The sequence below is a fragment of the Enhydra lutris genome, unplaced genomic scaffold (genome assembly GCF_002288905.1).
Source record: "Enhydra lutris kenyoni isolate GAN:26980312 unplaced genomic scaffold, ASM228890v2 scaffoldscaffold24, whole genome shotgun sequence".
Lineage (NCBI taxonomy): Eukaryota > Metazoa > Chordata > Mammalia > Carnivora > Mustelidae > Enhydra > Enhydra lutris.
In genome coordinates, this window is record NW_019154108.1 from 21,631,650 (window position 1) to 21,652,891 (window position 21,242).

General features: G+C 36.4%; 1 protein-coding gene across 1 annotated transcript in view; it reads left to right on the forward strand.

The window, feature by feature from the left end:
• The window catches only part of LOC111150763 (hemicentin 1), a 471,859-nt gene that overhangs the window by 202,975 nt on the left and 247,642 nt on the right, over positions 1-21,242 (forward strand). The window contains exon 11 of the mRNA XM_022508355.1: positions 2,482-2,757. Within this exon, the coding sequence (XP_022364063.1) occupies positions 2,482-2,757 (276 nt within the window). The remainder of the gene's footprint in view (positions 1-2,481; positions 2,758-21,242) is intronic.

Genomic DNA, 21,242 nt, shown 5'->3' on the forward strand with positions numbered 1-21,242 from the left:
GCGGCCTTGACTATGAGCTATATGTAGCCAACAAGCATAGCAGCTGGGGAAATGCATGCCTTGGTCCTTAAGAGGGATGTAGGCATGTGCCCAGCATAACCCAACATGCCTAAAGTGAGATTTCCCATTTCCTAAAAATCCCCCCAAAGTTGAAGAACTTTGTTTCAGAAGAACAAAAAAAAAAAAAAAGAAAAAGAAAAGAAAAGAAAAAAGAAAAGAAAACCATACGAAACATCATGTGGCCTTCAGAAAGATCTTGATAGGATGTGAACACACACCATGTGCTATCACTTTCAGGTCTTAGGTGGTTATGCCACCTTGTATGTTAGAATCATAAAGCATTAGCACTAGAAAGGGTCTTTAAGATAACCTAATTTAATTGCGTGCCTGGGTGGCTCAGTCAGTTAAGCATCCTACTTTCAATTTTGGCTCACGTCATGATCTCAGGGTTGTGAGATTGAGCCTCGCATTGAGCCCAGCACTGGGCTCCATGCTGGTTGTGGAGCCAGCTTAGGATTTTCTCTCTGCTCACTGCACCCCCTCCATCCCTACTGTCTCCCTCCCTTTAAAAAAAAAAAAATGATAACCTAATTTAGTTATCAACTTCTCTAAGGTCACACACCTAGAGATAGAACTAGGCAGCCTATAGTGGCCAGATTCGGCAAATAAAAACCTGGAATGCCCAGGTAAATTCGATTTTCATATAAGTGTGTCTGAAATAATTTCATGAGACATATGTATACTAAAATTTTTTTTTTAAGATTTTATTTATTTATTTGACAGAGAGAGAGATCACAAGTAGGCAGAGAGGCAGGCAGAGAGAGAAACAGGCAGAGAGAGAAAAACAGGTTTCCCGCTCAGCAGAGAGCCTGATGTAGGACTCCATCCCAGGACCCTGAGACCATGACCTGAGCCAAAGGCAGAGGCTTAATCCACTGAGCCACCCAGGTGTCCCTGTATACTAAAATATTATTTGATTGTTTATCTGAAATTTAAATTTAACAAAGCATGTCATATTTTCTGTGTCAAGCCCAGCTAGACTCCAGAACTTTCTAACTTTGTCATGTACTCTTTCTACTTGATTTGCTAGCCATTTTCATAAAATATTTTAAAAACATAGCAAAATGATAAAATTTTGTTTTTAAACAATAATTTAAAATGGCATCTATAAAAAAAATAAAATAGCATCTACTCTTCTAAAAATGTTTGGAAAACAAGATAAATACAAAGAAAAATATGGAAAATATACACGTCTATCCCTCGGAGATGACCACTATGGTTTTATCATATTGCTCCCAGGTTTTCTCTAGGCTTCTGATACATCTGCACTTATAAATAGTTTTCAGTAAAGGAGAATAAAATTTGATCTTGAATATCAGATACTCTTTCCTATTTAAACTAAAATAGGCCCGTGGGTTTCCAGCGAGCATAGCTCAGCACAGTTTTTATTACTGTATAACTGCTGAGTAGTGGCTTGCTACAGCACTCAGGCAAAGCGTCCTTTAGAGGGGCATTTGTATTCATTCTCAAACCTAACTAGAGTGATATGTGATTCTCTCTAGAATGTTGGCTAAATATTTAACTAGTAAATGGGTTTTAACCACATCTGAAATGTGCATGCATTACTCAATACCTTTTGTGTGCATGGCTTTATGTGTACAATTTTGTTAAAGGTCTGTGCCTACTCTTAACTTGACCTTCTTAAATCAAGACATTCCTTATGCCTCTGGGGAAACATTTGTCATACACTGCTGTTGTACTGTGTCTTTTTAATGAGTCTGTAACTCTCCTTAAAGCTAATGCTATCATACTTAGTATACTATTGTCTACCATACTTTGTGTCCTCTTTTCTTTAAAACACTAAGTAGTTTTAAATTTAAAAAAATCCACAAATGCTACTTTCTTCAAAACTCAGACAAAAATTTGTTTCACACTATAATCCAAAATTAGTCTAATCATATCCTTTTGCCATGCCTTTTTGATTTTCATATCTATAATTTATAAATTTAGACTCAAGTATGCTTTGGTATGTAAACAAGCACTACTTTTTTCTTTTTACATTGAGGATTAAAGGAACTAAAAACACATTCTTTGCATGGTGTCTTCAGGTTATAGGTACCCTGTGCTATTGCTCACTTTTATAGTAAGATGTTTTAAAATTTAATTTAAAATTTAAATTAGAGAACATTCAAGTCTTCGATTAAAGGCATACATTTATAACTACAGTATTTGGCAAATGTGATAAAAATTAGATTTATTTTATTTTATTTTTTTTTACAACATGCACTACTTTTTAAGAATCTTTTGATTAAATGATAATTTTCTTCAGGTCATAGACATAGGTAGTAATGAATATATTCTCTTGTACTGCATCTTCTCTATAAGATATTCAATATGTACTCATTAAATTTTTTAACCACATCTATAAGTGAGCAAAATGGTTGTTAGGTCTCTTGATTTGAATGTTTTCATTTCACACAGAGCCCCCTCCAGTCATCCAAGTGCCTGATAATGTTACAGTCCCTCCTGGAGAAAGAGCAGTTCTGACATGTCTCGTCCTCAGTGCGGTGGATTACAATCTAACCTGGCAGAGGAATGACAGAGATGCACGACAGGCAGACCCAGCGAGAATGAGGATCTTGGCTAACCTCTCCTTGGAGCTACGGAGTGTGAAGTTCAGCGATGCTGGGGAGTATCTCTGTGTGGTTTCCAATGAAGGAGGATCGTCAGCCGCTTCCGTTTTCCTCACAGTGCAAGGTATGTGCATATGGTAACTTCAGAATTATGGTGTCTTCCTCCTCTTTCTTTGAACTTGATTCCCTTAAGTTGGCTACCTGAGAATGATAGCTTCTACCCAAACAACTACTGTTTTGAATGATGGAGGTCTATGGATCTTAAATAGTCTAAAGCGGGCTAAACTGGAAACTAAAACATCACTAAGAAATAGGTGACTTTTTTTTTAAAGATTTTATTTATTTATTTGACAGACAGAGATCACAAGTAGGCAGAGAGGCAGGCAGAGAGAGAGGAGGAAGCAGACTTCCCTGCTGAGCAGAGAGCCCAATGCGGGGCTCGATCCCAGGACCCTGGGATCATGACCTGAGCCGAAGGCAGAGGCTTTAACCCACTGAGCCATGCAGGCGCCCCAGAAATAGGTGACTTTTTAAGATAAACACAGCTAGTCCTTTTAAGAGACTTTTATTTTGAGACTATAAATAAAAATTGTCTCTGGATGATTTAACAGTTTTAAATTCTTCAGTCTGTCTTGTGGATTTTTTTAAAAAATTCTAATTGTTTTAATAATTGGTTAAAAAAAAATCCTTCCCAATTTGAGTGTTATATTATTTCCGGTGTAACTAATTTACTTTTACTTATTTTTTCTGTTTAAAGATTTTGTTTATTTATTTTAGAAAGTGGGGGTAGGGGCAGAGGGGGAGAGAATCTCAAATAGACTCCTCGCTGAGTGCGGATTTCAGTGGAAGGCATAATTTTACCACCCTGAGATCACGAGCTGAGCCGAAATAAAGAGTGGAATGCTTAACCCACTGAGTCACCCAGGCGCCCCCTACTTTTAATTTTTTAACTAAAGTTTAAGATTTTTCTCATCTTTGTATAATTTTATTAAATTTTACCAAGGTTGTTTTATCTTATTTATCTTATACACAAAAGTGCGTACTGACAATAAACTAATGGTAAGCCAGTCTTTAATTATGTCTTTACAGACTAAATGTCTAGATAGCTGAAAACAGTGTGTTAACAATGTGGTTTACTGGCTACAAATATATATATTCTCCAGGAGGATTAAATGAAGATCAAGAACTGTTCCAAAGTATCTCTTTGAGTAGAATCACATTTGGCTTCTGAATGTCTATAGACCAGCTGAGAGCCTTAATGTAAGGAATCAGTTACTCTTGGCAGTTTTACACTCTTAAGCTGAAAGATTCAGTTGCTGCTTCAACAGAATATTTCATTTCAAATCCTTGATGCAGGATCCTGATTGCTTCAGGATTGTGTCTGGCTATTTGGTTATGGTATTAGGAACAACTTTATAACATGCCTGAAGTAACTCTCAGATGATTTTTTAACAAAGTTATCTAACAGAATGACCGTTGCATCTCAAGGCTAGCCCTGAGATCGTTATTAATGGCAGAAAGGTGAAACTACCATGAGAATTAACAAAATGATTCTAGTTTTCTCACCAGTAGTTGAGATAGGTTCTGCAGTCCGAATGTGTGTCTTTTGTTGGTCGATCTGGTGAATCCTCTAGGGAAACATTGCTTTTGTAAATGGCTCACTGCATTTCCACATGGTAAACTGCTTAGATAATTAGAGTCTATCCAAGTGGTAACTTGAGTTACCAGAACTTTGAGACCGTTTTTACAGATAGAATAAAATGCTAATGGACTTCTGAAATTTGATCTTGGTTCTTTACTTGAAGTCCCTTAGAATGGGATTGTAAAAGCCTTCCTGGTTTCCCCAGGTTAACTTTCAGTGCATTTGTATTCAATTTAGTGAATTAGAGCAGTAATTCTCAAACTCTCAAACTTTCATTGATAAAGAATTATCCAAGGAACTTATTAAAAAGCAGATTTCTAACCTCATGTCTAGAGATTCTGATTCTGTAGGCCTGGTGTCTGGACCTGAGAATCTGCATTTATAAAAGACCTCTTAGATAGTTTCATGGATAAGGTTTTCTGAAATAACATTTGAATCTATTTTACAGAATGAACCCTATGATTTAGAAAGGTGTGTCTTTAAAAGAAGCCCTTGACTCTTTTCTTTCTGGCAAAATAGTCATTATTATCCAGTGATTTAAATAAGTGCTGAGGTAAGATATTTACACAAAGATATAATACACAAAACATAAATACAAAAGACGAACAACATTACCTGATTACTGGATAGTATGTATAATCTCTAGTGGTATAAACCTATTTAGAGGTGTTATTTTATGGCCTGCCTAGCTGGTCTTGCATTTGAAGGATAGAATGTGACAAAAAATGATATTTTAAAAATCTAACAAAACTATAGTCTACTATTAATGACACTTGTCTAATAAAAAAATAAGAGCTCTAGCTAATTGTAGCCATCTGAATGCATTATTTTACTATTGAAGGTACCATTGCAAAGCTATGGATAGTTGATGAAATAAACTACTTTACCTAGGGCTGTAATTTATGAGAATTAAAGATGCTTGTCAACTATTGGACATTGGATCTAAAATTATAAATTAATTTCACTTATATGCAATGAAATGTTTTTAAAAGCAGAAATAGAAAACAGTTTCAGAAAACATGAAGGTAAAATAATTACTTGCATTGAATACATACTTTAAGAATAAATTTCTTGCTTATATGGGAATCAGTAGCTTAATTCATAGCCTCATTTACATTTCTTTACCTCCACATGTTTGTTTGGAAACTACTGCTATCTGGAACAATTTAAAGAGTTAAACATACATACTTTACAAAGTTTAGATAGTAGTTTTAAAATATAATTAGCAAGAATTTTCTGGTTTAAAATAGCATGACTGTAGCTGCTGCGACCTCTTCCTAACAGTAAAATATCAATAAAGACCTCAAAAAGACAAAACTGAAGAATACTAAAACCCAGTGGCAGTGGACAGTGCAAAAATTTTAGGAGGAATTTTATAGCTATTGTATATAAAGGTTTTTATTTGTTTATATACATATGTATATATGATGTAAATACACATATGTAGTGTTCATATTTTAAGGTCAGTGGAATGAAAATCTCAATCAATGATCCACCTTTTTTATGTTCCCATAAAAGCTGGGAAGATATATCTCTGTCCTTCTGTTTCATACTTTGCTCCAAAAAGAAAATATTACCTTTAAGAAGCCATAATGCCATCTCCTCACACATATTAATAGTGATAACCAAGCAGAATGAAAATGTAGGACAGGAAGTAGACAGGCTAACTTAACATAATAATAAAAAATAAAATGCAGGGGCACCTGGGTGGCTCAGTGGGTTAAAGCCTCTGCCTTCGGCTCAGGTCATGATCCCAGGGTCCTGGGATCAAGCCCCGCATTGGGCTCTCTGCTCAGCAGGGAGCCTGCTTCCTCCTGTCTCTGCCTGCCTCTCTGCCTACTTCTGATCTCTCTCTCTCTCTGTAAAATAAATAAATAAAATCTTTAAAAAAAAAAAAGTAGACAGAAAGCTGGACCCACGTAGAGAACTGTAACCTGGATATATGTTTCTCTCTAAATGAAAATATTTGGAAACAGGGGAAACATTGATAGGGGTATCAGCTAGGGATTTTAGAGAGAGATGGTAGCAGAGGGGCACATCATAGTCGCAGACAGAAGAACAAATGAGAACTGTGCAAAAAGCTATGCACGTCAGACTAACTCAACTGCAGAACTGCAAAGGCAGTTCAACTAGAGCAGAAGTAGGCAAATAATCAAGCTAGGTCAGACCGAACACTTTGTTGACAGACACTGGGTCTGGATTTGATGTCACCTAATTTGAGGGTGAATAAACATAAAATTATCAACACAAAACAAAACAGGAAAAAAAATAATAAAGCAGTGGACCTAAGAAAAAGATATGGAACAAAACAAGGAGAGATAGCCTTAGAAGAAGTGGATACTTCTGAAGGCAGTTTATTCAGAAGACTGGGGAAAAAAATGTTTAGTGTCACCAATGTCTTTCTAAAGACCTATCCTCCTTTGAGCAGGAGTGTATATTGATAAAGGAGAAACTGGCTGAGGTGATAGGACAACTATCATTGTGATGGAATAAGAAAGGCTTTGGTGTTAAAACACAATAATATAATGCAAATTGGAATTAGAGGAACTAAAAAGCAGAGTTTATATTCCATGAAAGTAAAATAATGAACATGGTTCACAAATTTGAGAAGTTCTTTCAGAACATTGAGGAAAAGAGCTAAGAGTGAATAATATGTTTGTTTTTATTAAGCAGAGATAAAAACCAGAGACTGGAACTTGGAACTTCAAGATTTCTAAGTACATGGCATATATATGTATATAACAAAGACAAGTGAAACAAAAGATAGGAAAAGATATAGTTGAAGAGAATTATCCTAGAGAGGAAAACAAAAATTGTCCAGGGTGAGCAAATCAAGCAAGGTCAATGAAGAGAGAACTTCGTCTAGACACATCCTAGCTGAAATTTCAAATTATTAGTATAAGGGAAAAAAAACTCCACAAGCATATATTCAGACTAAACCAATATCTTGTAAAGTGAGCAATAAAATCAGACCAGTATCAGACTTCTCAGATACGCTAAAGTCTAGAACACAATTGCAATGAGTATTTGTCATTATTTTGCTTCTTAGGGTCTGAACGTGTCCTCTGATTTGGGAAAAAATTCTTTATTATCTTAGTGGGAAGCAGAAAGGTAGATGAAATCAGATAATTCCTTTCCCTGTCCTAGAATCAGCTGCTCCAATGCTCCCAGGGGGACTTTCAATCTTGCTTGGACCATGGGCACTTAAACGACTTCAATTTTGGCAGTATCATGAAATTTTGAGTACAGCAGTAGCCGAAGCAAGTGTTCTAGTGGCCCTTTTCCATCACTCTTATTTCCCTTAGTGACATTAGACTCATTATCAATTTACCAGAAGAGCCTTGAGAAAAAACACGGATCCTAGAAATGACGGCTGTTTGAATTAGTCACATAATGAGCATGAGAGAATGTGAATGGGTTGATAGGCTTCTTTCATTTTGACAGTTCCTCACTGTAGAGATAATGTAATAATTAGACACAGGAAATTCTTCTGAAAGGGGATTCCCTCAAGACTCAGAAGTCCGGCTAGTCATACATATAAACAAACGAATCGAAGCCACCCACAGTTAAGCCAGGAAGGGTGGAAAAACCCAATTGATTGATAGAGACAAAAATGTGAATATGAGACTGACCACTGCTTCTTTGGAGGCAATGGAATTGTAAATGACCTTCTTACTTATGTTTTTCTGTACTTAAGAAAAAAAGTATTTAATAGGAATATAATATTTTAAAACTTGGTGTAAATAGGATTTAGAAATTTGGGGGAGTACCCACATTACTTTTGTTGGGGGATTGAACTACGTATGGGTAATGTATTTTCTTTCTTTGCTAAATTTTCCATAAATTTTCTTTACCACTTTTATATTTAAAATAATTAAGATATAATTAAGAAAGTTAATAAGAGTATAAAAATAAAGAATAATTAAAATAAATTAAGAAATAATGCCTTTCAAAGTGTCAAGTTAGAACTTTTATCAGTATGCAAATTCATATTTGAAAGCTTAAGGGTCTGGAATTTTATAGGACTGTGTTACACAATAAGCTGTTTTAAATCCTTTCTGAAGCAGGGGTATGGGTGGCTCAGTCGGTTAAACACCTATCTGACTCTTGATTTTGGCTCAGATCATGATCTCAGTATTGTGAGATCAAGTCCCACTTCGGGCTCTGTGCTGAGTGTGGAGCCTGTCTCTCTCCCTCTCCATCTGCCCCTCCTTCCCCTTGTGTGCAAGTACACACACTTTCTCTCTCTCAAAAATAAAATAATCCTTTCTGAGGCAAAATGCGGTCAAGCAAAAAGAATGAATGCAGAATTTCAGTTATTAATCACATTAGGTTTCCTATTCTGAATAGTCCAAAGAGCTATAACAATCTCTTCAGTTTTTCCCCTTGCAAGATTTTCAAATGAATAAATTGTGATTTATAGAAGTCCACATCTATGTTGGAGTAATGAAAACTGCTTTTTATTAGCTCATCTCTTTTCCTGGACATTTTGATACATTGGAGTCTTGCTAGTCAAGCTTTTTGTTTTTGGAAGTTGACCTAAAATATGTATATGTCTGTTTTGTATACTAGTGCCATCTTTGTGGATTTCATTTAGATGAGATGAAACCATATGCTTAAAATGAAAACTGTCAAATCATTACTTGCTGTCAAAAGTTAATTGTATTCATTATCTTGGTTGTTTGATGTCCGAGTATGAATCAGCACAAATGAATAAAATGCTTTGTTAAAATACTGGCTTTTGTTGCCTTCTCTACTATGGATTTAATAAGGAGTGCGTTGGAGGCTTTTAGATTTGACAAAAAATAATCCATTGAAGTTTGCATCAAGTATTCACTGCAGTGACATCCAAGGAATATACAGTTTTCCATTGACATATTTGCTTTCCTAGTTTTTCCTGTGATGACTGTAAACTTTATGAAGAGAAAAGTTTAGTGTTTACTTAATCTAATGAATGTATTCTAATGACTCCATGGTTAGGGGCAAACTTCTGTTGTAACACAATCCAATTTTACTCAATAAAATATATAGATCCCCCTTGACTTATGATGGGGTTATGTGACCCCTACTGGCTTGCCCTAGGTTACTAAGCCAACAAGTGACAAAGCCCAGATTTGAGCTGTGTCTTTCCATTGTTCTGCACTGTATACAGAAATGCCTATGCATGCTATTAGCAGGATTCAGGTACAAGTATAAAAAGATTAAGTAAAGTGTTCTTGGGTATGGATAGAAAAGTGAGAGTACTGATTTTTTTTTTTTTAATAGGAAAGTTAGAAATGTCTGCAGGTTTCTGTGGCAAGGGTTAAAAATCTCTGGAAATTTCAGCACTGTGTATAACAATGACTTAGAGAAATCAGTGCTTAATTTTAATTCCTTACTCCTCCCTACTCCTTCCTTCTCTGGTGCTTTTATAGAGTAGACCAGGTAGGTCACAACAGTTTGGTAAATCCTTTGCCCTAAATTCTGGTAGAGTAGCTGCCAAAGAGCAGTCTAGAGGTGAGAGAGAACTATAAATATGCCCCAAAACAAGCACACAGAGAGAATGTGAGATGACTAGACCATAAGCTCCATGAAGGCAAGACCCAGCTTTCTTCAGTTTTGAGTCTTTAGTGCCTGATGCTATAGTTAGCACATAGTATCGCACGTGTGCCTATCTGTGGGAAGTCTGAATGAGAAGAAGAATGTTTACATGGGGTCACTTTGGCCAAGTCTGAAACATATTTATGTAATAACACATACTAAGAAATTATTTGATTTAAATGCCCCCTGAACATTGATTAATGTTTGTTATTTTATAAGTTAACTATCTAATTAAAAAATAAGTTCTGTTCTACAGATTAGATTTTGTAATACAGGGAAAACATAGTAATTTGCTATTTTTTAGGTGTGAAGAAACAGCTGTGATATTTGATTATTATGAATAAAAGTTGAATTAGCTCTTAGTACTTACTGCTTTGTCTGCACAAAGATAGAGGTTATGAGCATTTGGTTTAGAGTGCAGAACTGATGGGTAAACATCATGATGTCTGAATCTTCTTTTCTGGTACATCCTATAGCACTATCCATATAGTACTACCAAGTCACAGGTACACTTTTCCCCATAATAATGAAACAAATACGGAAACACATGAAGTGCCTTGGCTAAAAACAGAGGTCTACCAAGGGTCTGGGCTGGTTTGCTCATTTGTTTACACTTTTTTATTCATTCATTCATGTATTCACCAAAACTTTAAATGTCAGATATTGTGCTCCTTGCTGAGGATATAAATGAGGATAAAATAGCATCTTTCCCCTCTGTAAGTTTACAATATCAGAAAGGAAATAACTAAATTAAGTGAGTAGATATATGTAACATAGAGTGATAAGTTCACCAGGGTACTATACCCGGGAGCTTTTAATCTGTCTCAGTGATGAGTAGATGTTGAGAAGGGCTTCAGACAGAAGATGGTGCCTGAGTTATCTGGTGGAATATAAATCAGCATTCCCCAGGTGGCAATCAGGAAAGCCTTTCTAGATGGAAAAAAATAATATGGGTGAAGCCACCAAAGAATGAGGACACTACAATGTGGGCTTGTTGAGAGTAGAGGGTCTAGCTGGGTAGAGACATCTGTCCCCAGGATGGTGTGATTTTCTTTTTCTTGTCGTGTTCAGTATCCTCTTCTTAGACAAGTAGAAGAATCATTCAGGTTTGTGGTTTTGTGATGTTGCCTCAGCAAAAAACAAAAACAAAAACATACAAAAAACCACAACAAGACCAAGGTACCCAAGGGGGAAATAGAGGTTACAGTGATACTCTGTAGGGTTTAGGCTAGATAAGGAAAGAAGAGAAGGTTAAAGGCATGGTCTAGCAGACTGGAATAAATAAGAAGGGTCTGCAGAGTTTTGGCTATGATGAAGTCAAGCAAGGCAAGTATGGGAGTCAGGAAGTGACAGCTGGAAGGATGGGAGGTTCTGAACCTCAGATTGGACTTTGAAGGCTGAGTGTTCTTTCAGTCACACTGTGCATTGCTTCCCTGATAAGATAACTAAGGTAGCAAATGAATTTGTCTAGCAACATAAATTCACTGCCAGATAAGTCTTTCCTTCAAGAAGTGCTGTATAGGGGCGCCTGGGTTGCTCAGTTATTGGGCATCTGCCTTCAGCTCAGGTCCTGGTCCCTGGTCTCTGCTTGGCAGGAGGCCTGCTTCTCCGTCTTCCACTCCCCCTACTTGTGTTCCTTCTCTCGCTGTGTATCTTTCTGTTAAATAAATAAATAAAATCTTTTTTTTTAAGTGCTGTATAGATCCACTTTTATGTGCTTTTGATTTTGTGAGAGTTGTATATTTTATGAAATTATCCCCTTTTTGAGTCCCATAACCCCTTTTTATTTTTTTATCTTTTTTTTTAAAGATTTTATTTATTTATTTGACAGATAGAGAAAGATCATAAGTAAGAAGAGCAGCAGGCAGAGGGAGAGAGAGAAGCAGGCTCTCTGCTGAGCAGGGAGCCCGTTGCAGGGCTCAATCCCAGGACCCTGGAATCATGACCTGAACCGAAAGCAGCCGCTTAACCAACTGAGCCACCCAGGTGCCCCAACCCCTTTTTAAAAAAGGACTTTTTAGAGAATAGTTTCAGGTTCACAGCAAAATTGCGAGGAAGTTACAGAGATTGCTTATATACTCCCTGTCCCTACATATGTGCAGCTTCTGCCATTCTCAACATCCCACACCAGAGTGATACACTTGTTACAGTTGATGAACTTGCATTGACACATCATAATCACCCAAAGTCCACAGTTTACATTAGGGTTTGCTCTTGGTTTTATACAGTCTGTGGTTCTGGACTAATGTATCATGGCATGTATCCATTGTTATTGTATCATACAGAGTCTTTATTTGCACTACCCTAAAAAGCCTCTGTGCTATGCCTATTCATCTCTCCTTTTCATCCCCTCAACCCTTAGAAAACCACTGATCTTTTTATTGTCTCCATAGTTTTGCCATTTCTGAAATGTCTTATAATTGGAATCATATGGTAACTAGCCTTTTGAGATTGGCTTCTTTGACTGGGCAATGCATTTAAGCTTCCTCCAGGTCTTTTTCATAGCTTGATAGCTCATTTCTTTTTTTTTTTTTTTTAAGATTTTATTTATTTATTTGAGAGATAGAGAGAGAGAAAGAACACAAGTAGGGGTAAGGGCAGAGGGAGACACAGAATTCCCACTGAGTAGGGAACTTGACACAGGGCTTGATCGCAGAAGCCCAGGATCATGACCTGAGCTGAAGGCAGATGTTTAACTGACTAAGCCACCCAAACCTCTTGATAGCTCATTTCTTTTTAACCCTGAATAATATTACATTGTCTGAAAGTACATAGACAACTTTGGATAGTCAAAGATATCCTTGCCATAGTTGTGTCTGGATCAGAAGATACATGTATATATTTGTAAGGTTTTAATAGCATTTTTCTAATATGCCATGAAGTAATGATGCTAATTATGATTTGGTGCCCCCTCCCCCCTTTTCCCCAAGTCAAATAAGAATGCCCTTCCTCTCTTATTTAGAAATTCTGTAATTTTGGAAAATTGTTATAAAGAGAGCCCAGTAAAGAAAAGGTAATGCAATAGCCAGTGCCAGTCATCATTTAGCTGAAGATTTTCTAAGTAGGAATAAGATTTTTAAAATTCTGTCATTCTTATCAATTTTATTTACTGTGTTAATCTGTTTTGGCTAACCACCCAAAGACGCTCCTTGAATTCATGAATTTTTGTTTTTGTTATGGAAAGGAAAAATACAGTATTGTATGGAAACAATGTTAATGTATATATAATTTTACACTAGGAGTTACCTCAAATGGATGTCAAGGCAGCAAGCATTTGCTACGTATTCTTATACCTTATATTGAGAAAATTAAAATTATAAGTTTTTAGGAAATCTTCATGCATATTTGCCATTGGTATTTTTTCACTGAAACAGAAATTAACTTAAATTTATCATTGTCTATCACTGAAATTAATGCCATTCTTTTGTTAACTGAATTTCCTAAGCATATTGGTGTGTGAGTGTGGGATTTTTTTTACAAATTCAGCATATAACTCTCAAGATTTAGTCCTTGCCTGAGTGTTTTATTGCTAATGCACCACCTACTGGTAAATCAATGAATAAATGACCTCTCAGATTTAGCAGACCTTCTGTCTAGTCCAGGGCTGTCTAATAGAACTTTCTAAAATGATAGAAGTGTTGTATATCTGTGCTGTTCCATGTGTATGTGGCATTTGAGCACTTGAAATATGGCTAATGCTCCTAAAGGAACTTGTTTTGAAATTTGATCTAGTTTTAGACAATTTAAATTTTAATTTAAATAGACATGTGGAGGGGAGCCTAGGTGGCTTAGTCGGTTACGTGTTCAACTCTTGATTTTGGCTTAGATCATGATCTCCATGTGGAGACTGCTTAAGATTCTCTCTCTTTCTCTCTCTGCCCATACCCTTCCCTTTCTGAAAACAAAACAAAACAAAAGAAAACAAAAACCCCCAAAACAAGAAAGTAGTAAAAATAAAAATAGACATTTGGCTAGTGGCTACCATATTGGACAGCACAACTCCAGTCTTCAATAGAGAAAAAAGAAAAGCCAAAATACCGAGAGCAGAAGTCTTAGGAAATTTATTGCAGCTGCCATGTAGATTAACCACTATCGTAATTCATTGGAATTATTGCCATTCAGGAATAATTCTGCTTTGGAAAAGTTGTAACCAGTTCTTCAAATTTCCATTGATGCGATATCATTTGGAAACATGCATTTGATTCCAAATCTTTGGGATTGCAGTGGCCTTTGCCTCTCTCTCCAGGCAGCTGATCTCTGCTTTTGTTGTTTTTGTTTGGTTAATTGGTTGGCTTTTAGTTTTCATCCTTTGCTCTTTGGAAGGACTCCCTGGCCATTTCCATGTGAGCTTTCTAGTAGGCATGGAAAAGCTTTAAAAATGTTAAAATGTATTCCATTAACATTTCCACTAATTGAAAATTAAGGAAAAGTTAAATGAGCAAACACATCTGTCTATTGTAAATCATTCTTAGTGAAATTTTCTTAATCTCTTTGTGCAAGCTTCATGTTTAAAGTTGGTTACCGGCAGAACTAGCTGGAGTTACGTCCCTAATCAGAAAAGGAAGTCATGTATTTTCAAACAATGTCGGTTTGTTTTAAATACGCTGATTGAACTAAATCACTAGGTACACGTCTTTGGGGATAGAACATGGCTACTAATTACAATTCTAAGCAGGCTCAATGATAGTCATTATGTAACTTTTTGAAGTCAGCTTTTTCTACAATAAACACAGATATTTAGAAGAGTCAGAGATCCTGTAAAATATGTGTTACAGTCTGTACAATTCAATAGAAATTAGGTTTGGTAATTAAAGACTAATTATTTCCCAAATTCTCATGTAGCGTTGCTTGATATCAGATCATTCAACCTATTATCCACGATGAAAAAAAAAAAAGTATTGGGAATATTATAAATCTGTTATGTTTTCAAAAATATGAATCAACTAAGTGGTTGGGCTGCATATAGGTTTTTAACTATCCCCAAAACAAGGATATTTACTTAGATTTTATTGTAAGAACTGAAGTAAAAAAAAGAAAAGAAACTTAATACCAACTACTTAATGGAATGTCTTCTCATCAAGGTCTAAGTTCCTCATTAGATGAAATTATCACTAGGAACATTTAGAAGCTTGGGACTCTTCCATCACAGGGATGGATTGACAATGCTGAAGTAGCTTTTTTTTTTTTTCCCCTAAAATGTAATTCAATGCCTTTTTAAACAACAACTAGCAATTGGTTGCTCCACTAGGTAACTTTTAGACACATATCCTTTTGGGGGAGGTTAAGAAAAGCTTCTAAAGCTTTATAAACCTATATCTTTTAAACACTGAAATTTACTGAGCTAAAAATCCTTTTTTTTTTTTTTTTTTTTTTTTTTTTTTTTTGCCTGATTCTGTTAATCTAATTCCTTTCCGGGGTAGTGAAAGCACTAGACCAGGAGTCAGCGTACTTGGGATCTATTTTTTTTTCCTTACATATCTCCTTTTCTTTTAAATTACTTTTTTTTCCATTTTATTTTATTTTATTTCTTTTCAGTGTTCCAACATTGTTTATGCACCACACCCAGTGCTCCATGCAATACTTGCCCTCCTCAATACCCAGCACCAGGCTCACCCAACCCCTCACTCCTCTTCCCTCCAAAACCCTCCGTTTGTTTCTCAGAGTCCAAAGCCTCTCATGGTTCATCTCCCCTCCCGATTTCCCCCAACTCACTTCTCCTCTCCATCTCCCAATGTCCTCCATGTTATTCCTAATGCTCCACAAGTAAGTGAAACCAGATGACACTTGACTTTCTCTGCTTGACTTATTTCACTCAGCATAATCTCTTCCAGTCCCATCCATGTTGCTACAAAAGTTGGGTATTCATCCTTTCTGATGGAGGCATAATACTCCATAGTATATATGGACCATATCTTCTTCATCCATTCGTCCACTGAAGGGCGTCTTGGTTCTTTCCACAGTTTGGTGACTGTGGCCATTGCTGCTCTGAACATTGAGGTACAGATGGCCCTTCTTTTTCCTACATCAGTATCTTTGGGGTAAATACCCAGTAGTGCAATTGCAGGGTCATAGGGAAGCTCTCATTTTAATTTCTTAAGGAATCTCCACACTGTTTTCCAAAGTGGCTGCACCAACTTGCATTCCCACCAACAGTGTAAGAGGGTTCCCCTTTCTCCACATCCTCTCCAACACACATTGTTTACTGTCTTGTTAATTCTGGCCATTCTAACTGGTGTAAGGTGGTATCTCAATGTGGTTTTGCTTTGAATCTCCCCGATGGCGAATGATGATGAACATTTTTTCGTGTGTCTGTTAACGTTTTGTATGTCTTCTTTGGAGAATGTCTGTTCATGTCTTCTGCCCATTTTTTGACATGATTATCTGTTTTGTGTGTGTAGAGTTTGAGGAGTTCTTTAAGATCTTGGATATCAGCCCTTTGTCTGTAGTGTCATTTGTGAATATCTTCTCCCATTCTGTGGGTTGCCTCTTTGTTTTGTTGACTGTTTCCTTTGCTGTGCTTGGGATCTATTTTAAGGAATCATGCCTGACCTCCTTCTCTCTTTCACTCTTTGTGTTCCTTGCCCCGGACCACTGTGAGAAACACAGTGAATCAGTTTCTAAAATTGAATTTCCAGTAGCCTTTTTATTTATGGACATATTGGGGTACATTTTCTACGGGCTGACACTAGCATCAGTGGATGCTTGGGAATGCTGATTGGGATCAGTGTGAATGAGCTAATGTGAAATTCAGAGTTCAGATGGAATCATAGGTATAGTGATATGTTTAGGCCTATGTACCTCCCACTTTCCCTATGCATGGTTAGTTCAGTTCTTCCGTTTCTCAAATCGCTCCTTTTCTTATTTCCAGTAGTAACACCCTCACCCATCTCAAATGTTTTATGCCTAAACTATTAAAATCATCTTTTTATGAACTTCCTTCCTTTCAATTTTGTTCCCTCACTTTAATCCATAGTATAACCAGGTGAATATTCCCTAAGTATTGCTTTAAATGTCCATACATTCAGAGCCTTTATGTTGTTTCCTAATTACCCCAGGATAAAATTTACAAACCTCAACCCTCCACAAACTGACTCCTCCATAATACTTTTAAGACTTAATCTTCAACCTTTTTCCCTCATAAAACACTGTATCATGAAAAAAATATTTCCTTTCAATATATGGATACTATTTAAGGGAATCAGATATTCATATGTCTTTTCCTTTATTCCTATGTCTTTAATATGGGTAACTAAATATTTAAACACGATATTAAGGCTTCATCTCTACTTATGAATTGAAAGTAGAGGAACTTTTAGATTTACTATTTCCTGCCATAAAATATTACTGATGCTGCCAACTTTTACATGTCAGAGCAGTATTAGACAGATAATTTTTAGTGTCTGTGTATGAGTTTTGAATTTTCTTGGTATTGATTTTCTCCAAAGGATGGCTAGGTACTACTCTTGTCTCATCTTCAGTCCCCAGAACTGGTTTTCTGGTGGCCACTGAAGATTTCCTCTGCCAGACTCCACGTCCATTATACTTTCAGTGGATTCCTGTTCTCTACTACTTTGGCCCCAGCCTCTGCTCTGGTATTTCCCTCTTTCCATGGTTCACCCAATGCCACATCTCATTGCTTGGGTCACAGAGACATCCCATCTACTTTCAGGTTCTATTGTTCTCATTCTGGTTCAATGACCTAGCTCAAACAGCTGTTTGGACTTTAATGTTTCCTATCAAAATCCTACCTGCTATGAGAATTTCCTCTCCTAAACCACCTTCTTTTTCCCATTCAAGTACTAACAAGGCCTGACCTGCTTAGCTTCTGAGATCAGATGAGATCAGGTGTGTTCAGGGCGGTCTGGCCACAGACTAAATCACCTTTTTTTCTGAACATTGATTGGTCTCTTTGTTCTTGTTTCTGTAGCACTTTTTCTTTTTCTCATGCCACACAGGTTTTGCACTTATTCACCATCAGTTCTATGTGTCTAGTTTTTTTTCCCCCAATATTATTGCTGGGGTACTTCTCGACTCCCCCCTGTTTATCCACAGTGCCTTGCACAAAGGGAAAAACACAATTGTACCCAATAGGTGTGTGTTCCTTAATTGCTGAATGGACCTCAAAGTAAGAGTAATACTTTAGGGAAGATTTGGGTCACTAACCTTATGTTTCATTTTTCCACGTTAACTTCAATGGCTTATTTGGGTCACATCAACAATTTTATTTATTTATTTTTTTGAGGAGAGAGAGAGGGCAAAAGAGAGAGTATGCCTGTGAGCAGGGTGGGGGAAGGGCAGAAGGCAAGGGAGAGAGAGAATCCTAAGCAGGCGTCATGCTTTGCGGTGAGCTGGACATGGGGCTTGATCCCAGGATCCAAACCAAGATCCAGAGTTGGATACTTAACTGATTTAGCCACCCAGATGCCTCAACAATTTAAGATTTCATTATATAAGTACTTTCTTTTCCAGCTGCAGCACCAGCTAGCATCTTCCTGCTTACATTTAAAGCCGTGTTTTATAACAGTCTGATACTTATGAAAAATTTATAGAGTTTTTTTTTAAAGTATTGTTTAGTTTGCCCTGATTAAAAATTATATCATGGGTGAGTTTGACAAAATTTTTTGAAACAGCCTAAAGCAATGTATCAATTTTTAAGGTGACAGTGGCTGATAAATTTCCAAATTCTTGTGCTGTTCAGGCTTAGGAGTAGAAGTTAGGATAAGTGGGGTGGTATTTATTACACAGCATGAGGGTAAAGTTTTGTTTAAAACACACTAACTTCCTGTTTATCTGAAGACAAGAAACAAATCTGTTGATTTTATTACCTGCTGCTTTATGAGGAAGACTTTTAAAGCCAAAGATGAATATGAATGTCCTGGTTAAATATTTTAGCATATTCCATGTATAACTGACATTTCCTCTGCAAATTGCATGCTGCCACATGGAAATCAAAGGGCCAGACAAGATTTCCTTTTCTTTGCCATGTTATGTCTGTATGAACATTAGAAGTATTAATTTGTTTTCTATGGTGTCAGGAAAGGGTGGATATCTGTCACTAATTAGTTCATGTCACCAGGGAGAGTACTGCAGTAAAAAAGGAAATATTTTTCAAGATGATTGATGAAGTTAAGTCCCTAATGACCAGAGTTACTTCACTAAGTATGAAATTGATATTATCATAACCATATGCTCATTACATCATCACAACTATGTTTTAACAAGTGCCAGGTGACATAGGTATTAGCATGTTTTTTAAATCAGATGTGGAAAAGCTAAATTTATCTATTTTTATTGAAATTTCCAATAAATTTTGAGTATCTAGAAACATCTCAAATTTCAGAAGAATCAAATAAGATTTATTTAGTATTATTTATTAGTAGGATGTATAATCTTAAATATGCAAGTACGAGAATTGTGATCAAGTTTCATTTGTAAATGCCTAGATAATACATATATAACTAATCTGCAATAACCCTGTGATTTATCATCCCTATTAAGGTATAGACCAGACACTATGGATTATTTAACCACTTTAAGGCTTATTAAGTGCTTTCTCTGTAAAATGGCAGTGACACTTCACAGAACTATTGTGGGAAATAAATGATAGGCCTAGAGTTAGATACCTAGCATATAACAGGCACTCAATAATTTTATCCACCCTTCTATTTCAAGAACTGACTACCATAAAGAGATTTACTCCCTATTTGTACATAATTTGGTTTTGTATACAACATTCTGTGAGTTCTTTGTGGTTATAAAGTGTCTAAAAATCATAGGTACTCAATAAATGTTTGTTTATGCGAAAGGCTAAAAACACAAAGAAATTTGCCCAAGTATTCTAAATATACCAGTGACCAAAAAATATTTTAAATTGTTGCTTAGGTAATTCAAAGCATTGCCATTATCTGATCAATTTATTGATAATAATTAAATCATCTTGAAGAGAAAGTCCTTTAAGTCTTTTTGAGAATGTCCTACTAGAGGCATAATAGCAACAGATCCGACCCAATTGATCGCTAACAGGAGGTATGCCTTGTGAGTATGAAGATGACATTGGAGATTTGCACGATTTAAGCAAGATTTTCTCTTCTACGGTCTTTTTTTTTTTTTAAAGGTTTTATTTATTTACTTGACAGAGATCACAAGCAGGCAGAGAGGCAGGCAGAGAGAGAGAAGAGGAAGCAGGTTCCCCATGGAGCAGAAAGCCCGACGTGGGGCTCGATCCCAGGACCCCGGGATCATGACCCGAGCCGAAGGCAGAGGCCTTAACCCTCTGAGCCACCCAGGTGCCCCGCTTCTACGGTCTTTATAGACAGAGCAATGGCTGTTCTCATGGCCACTTAAAATTCATTTTGCCAGCCTTACCATTCATAGTGTGTTAAGACCCTTAAGTTTTAAAGGAGTGTTTATTTATTTTTAGTACCATAATCTGTGTGTAACTCTTTAAATCATTGGTGAGAAATTATAAACACTCACATATTTTGCTTTTGTTATGATCAAAAGATAAAGAATGAATTAATGCATTAATACTAATGGGGTGCCATGTTTCCATTGCTTTGGCTAATGAAAACCAAGTTTTTATTTATGGTGATGATGATGGTTGATGACTGTGGTGGTGATGGTAATGGTGATGATGGTGATAATAATGGTGATGGTCGTGGTGGTGAATTGAGATTAAAACCAACTAAAAATGGATTACTTCTTCCCAAATCCTAAAATTTGACTCTAGATTTTGATGGGAGTTGAACTAAGGTTTTTAAACTTGTTCCTGCTTCATTAAAACCACTTTATCAAAACAAAAGGAGCTTTTTTCTAGGAAATTAAAAATTCTAACCATTGAGATAATTACAGTGAGGTCTGTAGTGAGGCCTATTGCATCCTTATTTAGCCAAATCAAGTGAAGCCCGAATCATTCTGACCATCTTTATTCAACTGTTATTTGGCAGAAATCTAATTTTGCTTCCATATTTGTTCATGTCCTTTCTGATTTTCATATTGTCAGTGGAAATATTCTTCCCAGAACAATGGCAAATTTCTCACCTTCTGTGTGATGATCTCATCCCATTGGTGTATATGCACACAGACTGGTTTCATGACCCTGAGCAGCACCCTATATCCAGGCTTTATTTGAGAAATGACCTCTTAGCTCTCTGCATCCTGGTTAGAGTAACTGACATTTATTTTACATTGATACATAAACTACAGAGCCTACCAGTTGAATTCTTGCTAGGCAAGATGCCAGGCCAATTCTGTAAGACGTCATTGGAAGGCACCATGGTTAGACAAAAATCCCAAGAAGTGCTGAATCTTTGCAGCAATCCTGGGTTAAAATGAGCTAGACATACGAAACATGTTATTTTTGGAAAGTGGGACTGAATAAATGTGAA